Source organism: Mizuhopecten yessoensis, unplaced genomic scaffold (genome assembly GCF_002113885.1).
Source record: "Mizuhopecten yessoensis strain PY_sf001 unplaced genomic scaffold, ASM211388v2 scaffold8671, whole genome shotgun sequence".
Classification (NCBI taxonomy): Eukaryota; Metazoa; Mollusca; class Bivalvia; order Pectinida; family Pectinidae; genus Mizuhopecten; species Mizuhopecten yessoensis.
In genome coordinates this window covers 51,040-57,586 of record NW_018407663.1, presented here as the reverse complement: position 1 = coordinate 57,586, position 6,547 = coordinate 51,040, and the positions used below count along the sequence as shown (strand labels likewise).

Below are 6,547 nucleotides of genomic sequence, written 5' to 3'. Positions count from 1 at the left end.
GTGTGGTAGTTGTTGTTGTAGGTGTGGTGGTTGTAGGTGTGGTAGCTGTAGGTGTGGTGGTTGTTGTTGTAGGTGTGGTAGTTGTTGTTGTAGGTGTGGTGGTTGTAGGTGTGGTAGTTGTTGTTTTAGGTGTGGTGGTGGTGGTGGTCGTAGGAGTGGTGGTTGTTGTTGTAGATGTGGTGGTTGTTTTTGTAGGTGTGCTGGTTGTTGTTGTAGGTGTGGTGGTTGTAGGTGTGGTAGTTGTTGTTGTAGGTGTGGTGGTTGTAGGTGGGGTGGTTGTTGTTGTAGGTGTGATTGTTGTTGTTGGTATGGTTGTTGTAGGTGTTGTGGTTGGAGGTGTGGTAGTTGTTGTTGTAGGTGTGGTGGTTGTAGGTGTGGTGGGTGTTGTTGTAGGTGTGGTTGTTGTAGGTGTGGTGGGTGTTGTTGTAGGTGTGGTTGTTGTAGGTGTGGTGGTGGTTGTTGTAGGTGTGGTAGTTGTTGTAGGTGTGGTAGTTGTAGGTGTGGTGGTTGTAGGTGGGGTGGTTGTTGTTGTAGGTGTGATTGTTGTTGTTGGTGTGGTTGTTGTAGGTGTGGTGGGTGTTGTTGTAGGTGTGGTGGTTGTAGGTGTGGTAGTTGTTGATGGAGGTGTGGTGGTTGTTGTTCTAGTTGTGGTTGTTGGAGATGTTCTGGTTGGTGTGGTGGTGGTTGTTGTAGGTGTGTTGGTTGCAGGTGTGGTTGTTGTAGATGTGGTGGGTGTTGTTGTAGGTGTGGTGGTTGTAGGTGTGGTGGTGGTTGTTGTTGTAGGTGTGGTGGTTGTAGGTGTGGTGGTTGTTGTTGTAGGTGTGGTGGTTGTTGTTGTAGGTGTGGTGGTTGTTGTAGATGTGGTGGTTGTAGGTGTGGTAGTTGTTGATGGAGGTGTGGTGGTTGTTGTTCTAGGTGTGTTGGTTGCAGGTATGGTGGTTGTATGTGTGGTTGTAGGTGTGGTAGTTGTTGTAGGTGTGGTGGTTGTAGGTGTGGTAGTTGTAGGTGTGGTTGTTGTTGTTGGTATGGTTGTTGTAGGTGTGGTGGTTGTAGGTGTGGTAGTTGTTGTTGTAGATGTGGTGGTTGTTTTTGTAGATGGGGTTGTTGTTTTTGTAGGTGTGGTAGATGTTGTTGTAGGTGTGGTGGTTGTAGGTTTGGTAGTTGTTGTTGTAGGTGTGGTGGTTGTTGTAGATGTGGTGGTGGTAGGTGTGGTGGTTGTAGTTGTGGTGGATGTTGTTGTAGGTGTGGTTGTTGTTGTAGATGTGGTGGTTGTAGGTGTGGTAGTTGTTGATGGAGGTGTGGTGGTTGTTGTTCTAGGTGTGGTTGTTGTAGGTGTTCTGGTTGGTGTGGTGGTTGTTGTTGTAGGTGTGTTGGTTGCAGGTATGGTGGTTGTAGGTGTGGTAGTTGTAGCTGTGGTGGTTGTTGTTGTAGGTGTGGTGGTTGTAGGTGTGGTGGTTGTTGATGTAGGTGTGGTGGTGGTTGTAGATGTGGTGGTTGTAGGTGTGGTAGTTGTAGCTGTGGTGGTTGTTGTTGTAGGTGTGGTGGTTGTAGGTGTGGTGGTTGTTGATGTAGGTGTGGTGGTGGTTGTAGATGTGGTGGTTGTAGGTGTGGTAGTTGTTGATGGAGGTGTGGTGGTGGTTGTTCTAGGTGTGGTTGTTGTAGGTGTTCTGGTTGGTGTGGTGGTTGTTGTTGTAGGTGTGTTGGTTGCAGGTATAGTGGTTGTAGGTGTGGTTGTAAGTGTGGTAGTTGTTGTTGTAGGTGTGGTGGTTGTAGGTGTGGTAGTTGTAGGTGTTGTGGTTGTTGTTGTATGTGTGGTAGTTGTTGTGGTTTTTGTTGCTGTGGTTGGTGTGGTTGTTGTTGTTGTTGTTGTTGGTATGGTTGTTGTAGGTGTGGTGGTTGTTGTTGTAGGTGTGGTGGTTGTAGGTGTGGTGGTTGTTGTTTTAGGTGTGGTGGTGGTGGTGGTGTTTGTAGGAGTGGTGGTTGTTGTTGTAGATGTGGTGGTTGTTTTTGTAGGTGTGCTGGTTGTTTTTGTAGGTGTAATAGATGTTGTTGTAGGTGTGGTGGTTGTAGGTGTGGTAGTTGTTGTTGTAGGTGTGGTGGTTGTTGTAGATGTGGTGTTTGTAGGTGTGGTAGTTGTTGTTCTAGGTGTGGTTGTTGTAGGTGTTCTGGGTGGTGTGGTGGTTGTTGTTTTAGGTGTCGTGGTTGTAGGTGTGGTGGTTGTATGTGTGGTGGTTTTTGTTGTAGTTGTGTTGGTTGCAGGTGTGGTGGTTGTAAGTTTGGTGGTTGTATGAGTGGTGGTTGAAGGTGTGGTGGTTTTAAGTGGGGTGATTGTTGTTGTAGGTGAGGTGGTTGTAGGAGTGGTGGTTGTTGTTGTTGGTGTGGTGGTTGTTGTAGGTGTGGTGGTTGTAGTTGTGTTGGTTTTTGTTTGAGATGTGGAGGTTGTAGGTGTGGTGGTTGTAGGAGTGGTGGTTGTAAGTGTGGTGGTTGTAGGTGTGGTGGTTGTAGGTGTGGTGGTTGTAGGTGTGGTGATTGTTAAAGGTTTGGTGGTTGTAGGTGTGGTTGTTGTTGGTGTAGGTGTTGTGGTTGTTGTAGGTGTGGTGGTTGTAGTTGTGTTGGTTTTTGTTTGAGATGTGGAGGTTGTAGGTGTGGTGGTTGTAGGGGGGGGGGTGGTTGTTGTAGGTGTGGTGGGTGTAGTTGTGTTGGTTTTTGTTTGAGATGTGGAGGTTGTAGGTGTGGTAGTTGTAGGGGTTGTGGTTGTTGTTGTAGGTGTGGTGTTGGTTTGTTTAGGAGTGGTGGTTGTTGTTGTAGGTGTGATGATTGTAGATGTGGTGGTTGTTGTTGTAGGTGTGTTGGTTGCAGGTGTGGTGGTTGTAAGTGTGGTGATTGTTGTTGTAGGTGAGGTGGTTGTTGGTGAAGGTGTGTTGGTTGCAAGTGTGGTGGTTGTAGGTGTGGGGGTTGTTGTGGTTTTTGTTGTTGTGGCTGGTGTGGTTGTTGTTGTTGTTGTTGTTGGTATGGTTGTTGTAGGTGTGGGGGTTGTTGTTGTAGGTGAGGTGGTTGTAGGTGTGGGGGTAGTTGTTGTAGGTGTGGTTGTTGTAGGTGTTCTGGTTGGTGTGGTGGTTGTTGTAGTAGGCGTCGTGGTTATAGGTGTGGTGGTTGTATATGTGGTGGTGGTATGGTTGTTGTAGGTGTGGGGGTTGTAGGTGTGGTAGTTGTTGTTGTAGGGGTGGTGGGTGTAGGTGTGGAGGTTGTAGGTGTGGTTGTTGTTGGTGTAGGTGTTGTGGTTGTTGTAGGGGTGGTGGTTGTATGCCTGGTGGTTGTTGTTGTAGGGGTGATGATTGTAGATGTGGTGGTTGTTGTTGTAGGTGAGGTGGTTGTTGGTGAAGGTGTGTTGGTTGCAAGTGTGGTGGTTGTAGGTGTGGTGATTGTTAAAGGTTTGGTGGTTGTAGGTGTGGTGGTTTTTGTTTTAGATGTGTTGGTTGAAGGTGTGGTGGTTTTAAGTGTGGAGTTTGTTGTTGTAGGTGAGGTGGTTGTAGGTGTGGGGGTAGTTGTTGTAGGTGTGGTTGTTGTAGGTGTTCTGGTTGGTGTGGTGGTTGTTGTAGGTGTGTTGGTTGCAAGTGTGGTGGTTGTAGGTGTGGGGGTTGTTGTGGTTTTTGTTGTTGTGGTTGGGGTGGGGGTTGTTGTTGTTGTTGTTGGTGTGGTGGTTGTTGTAGGTGTGTTGGTTGCAGGTTTGGTGTGTGTAGGTGTGGTTGTAGGTGTGGTAGTTGTAGGAGTGGTGGTTGTAAGTGTGGTGGTTGTACGAGTGGTGGTTGAAGGTGTGGTGGTTTTTGTTGTAGGTGTGGTTGTTGTTGGAGATGTGGTGGTTGTAGGTGTGGATGTTGTTGTTGTAGGTGTTGTTGTTGAAGGTGTTGTTGTTGTAAGTGTTCTGGTTGGTGTGGTGGCTGTTGTTGTAGGCGTCCTGATTATAGGTGTGGTGGTTGTATGTGTGGTGGTTTTTGTTGTAGTTGTGTTGGTTGTAGGTGTGGTGGTTGTACGTGTGGTGATTGTTGTTGTAGGTGTGGGGGTTGTTGTGGTTTTTGTTGTTGTGGCTGGTGTGGTTGTTGTTGTTGTTGTTGTTGGTATGGTGGGTGTAGGTGTGGTGGTTGTTGGTGTAGGTGTGGTGGTTGTAGGCGTGGTGGTTGTAGGCGTGGTTGTTGTTGTTGTAAGTGTGGTGGTTGTAGGCATGGTGGTTGTAGATGTGGTGGTTGTAGGTGTGGTAGTTGTAGGGGTTGTGGTTGTTGTTGTAGGTGTGGTGGTTTTTGTTTTAGATCTGGTGGTTGTAGGTGTGGTGGTTTTTGTTGTAGGTGTGGTTGTTGTTTTTGTAGGTGTGGTAGATGTTGTTGTAGGTGTGGTGGTTGGTTTTGTAGGTGTGGTAGGTGTTGTTGTAGGTGTGGTGGTTGGTTTTGTAGGTGTGGTAGGTGTTGTTGTAGGTGTGGTGGTTGGTTTTGTAGGTGTGGTAGGTGTTGTTGTAGGTGTGGTGGTTGTAGTTGTGGTGGTGGTTGTTGTAGGTGTGGGGGTTGTTGTTGTAGGTGTGGTTGTTGTTGTTGTAGGTTTGGTGGTTGTAGGTGTGGTGGTTGTTGGTGTAGGTGTGGTGGTTGTAGGTGTTGTGGTTGTTGTGGGTGTGGTGGTTGTTGGTGTGGTGGTTGTTGTTGTTGTTGTTGGTATGGTTGTTGTAGGTGTGGTGGTTGTAGGGGGGGGGGTGGTTGTTGTAGGTGTGGTGTTTGTAGGTGTGGTAGCTGTTGTCCTAGGTGTGGTTGTTGTAGGTGTTCTGGTTGGTGTGGTGGTTGTTGTAGTAGGCGTCGTGGTTATAGGTGTGGTGGTTGTATATGTGGTGGTGGTATGGTTGTTGTAGGTGTGGGGGTTGTAGGTGTGGTAGTTGTTGTAGGTGTTGTGGTGGTTGTTTTAGGTGTGGTAGTTGTTGTGGTTTTTGTTGTTGTGGCTGGTGTGGTTGTTGTTGTTGTTGTTGTTGGTATGGTGGGTGTAGGTGTGGTGGTTGTAGGCGTGGTGGTTGTAGGCGTGGTTGTTGTTGTTGTAAGTGTGGTGGTTGTAGGCATGGTGGTTGTAGATGTGGTGGTTGTAGGCGTGGTTGTTGTTGTTGTAAGTGTGGTGGTTGTAGGCATGGTGGTTGTAGATGTGGTGGTTGTAGGTGTGGTGGTTGTTGTTGTAGGTGTGGTGTTGGTTGTTTTAGGAGTGGTGGTTGTTGTTGTAGATGTGGTGGTTGTTTTTGTAGGTGTGGTGGTAGTTGTTGTAGGTGTGGTGGTTGTAGGCCTGGTGGTTGTTGTTGTAGGTGTGGTGGTTGTTGTTGTAGGTGTGGTGGTTGTAGGCGTGGTGGTTGTAGGCGTGGTTGTTGTTGTTGTAAGTGTGGTGGTTGTAGGTGTGTTGGTTGTTGTTGTAGGTGTGGTGGTGGTTGTAGCTGTGGTGGTTGTTGTTGTAGGTGTGGTGGTTGTAGGCGTGGTGGTTGTAGGCGTGGTTGTTGTTGTTGTAAGTGTGGTGGTTGTAGGTGTGTTGGTTGTTGTTGTAGGTGTGGTGGTGGTTGTAGCTGTGGTGGTTGTTGTTGTAGGTGTGGTGGTTGTAGGCGTGGTGGTTGTAGGCGTGGTGGTAGTTGTTTTAGGTGTGGTGGTTGTAGGTGTGGTGGTTGTTGTTGTAGGTGTGTAGGTTGTTTTTGTAGGGGTGGTGGTTGTTGGTGTAGGTGTGGTTGTTGTAGGTTTGGTGGTTGTTGTTGTAAGTGTGGTTGTTTTTGTTGTAGGGGTGGTGGTTGTATACCTGGTGGTTGTTGTTGTAGGTGTGATGATTGTAGATGTGGTGGTTGTTGTTGTAGGTGTGGTGGTTGTTGTAGGTGTGGTGGTTGTTATAGGTGTGGTGATTGTTGTAGGTGTGATTGTTGTAGGTGTGGTGGTTGTAGGTGTGGTGGTTGTAGGTGTGGTGGTGGTTGTTGTTGTAGGTGTGGTGGTTGTTGTTGTAGGTGTAGTGGCGGTTGTTGTTGTGTATGTGGTGGTTGCTGTGGTTGCTGTGATAGTTGTTGTTTTAGGTGTTGTGGTGGTTGTTTTAGGTGTGGTAGTTGTTTTGTTTGGGGTGGTGGTTGTTGTTGTAGGTGTGGTGGTTGTTCTTGTGAGTGTTGTGGTTGTTGAAAGTGGTATGGTGGTTGTGGTTGTAGATGGTGTGGTTATTTGTGGTTCGGTAGATGTGGTTGTGGATGGTTTAGTAGTTGTGATTGTGGATGGTGTAATTGTTGTTGTTGTCGATGGTTCTGCAGTTGTTGGTGTTGTGGATAGTGTAATTGTTGTGGTTGTGGATGGTTCGGTAGTTGTTGTTGTGGATGGTGTAATTTTTGTGGTTGTGGATGGTTCGGTAGTTGTTGTTGAGGTAGGTTCCGTAGTTGTAGGTGGTATTGTAGTTGTTGTAGGTGGTATGGTTGTCGTGGTTTTAGTTATTGTTGTAGGAATAGTTGTTGTTGTTGTAGCAGTTGTTGTGGTGACTGGGGTTGTTGGAGTGGTGGTTGCGCTTTTAGCAG

General features: G+C 47.3%; 1 protein-coding gene across 1 annotated transcript; it reads left to right on the top strand.

Moving 5' to 3' along the window:
* Positions 1–588: 588 nt before the first annotated feature.
* Positions 589–6,094, top strand: LOC110456329 (elastin-like; the record flags this gene model as incomplete). Its single annotated transcript, XM_021507008.1, has 8 exons — positions 589–708; positions 841–930; positions 1,192–1,380; positions 1,552–1,710; positions 2,845–2,916; positions 3,186–3,383; positions 5,783–5,919; positions 6,086–6,094. Coding segments are annotated over 8 exons (974 nt in total), but the record flags the coding sequence as incomplete, so codon positions are not given.
* Positions 6,095–6,547: the final 453 nt, after the last annotated feature.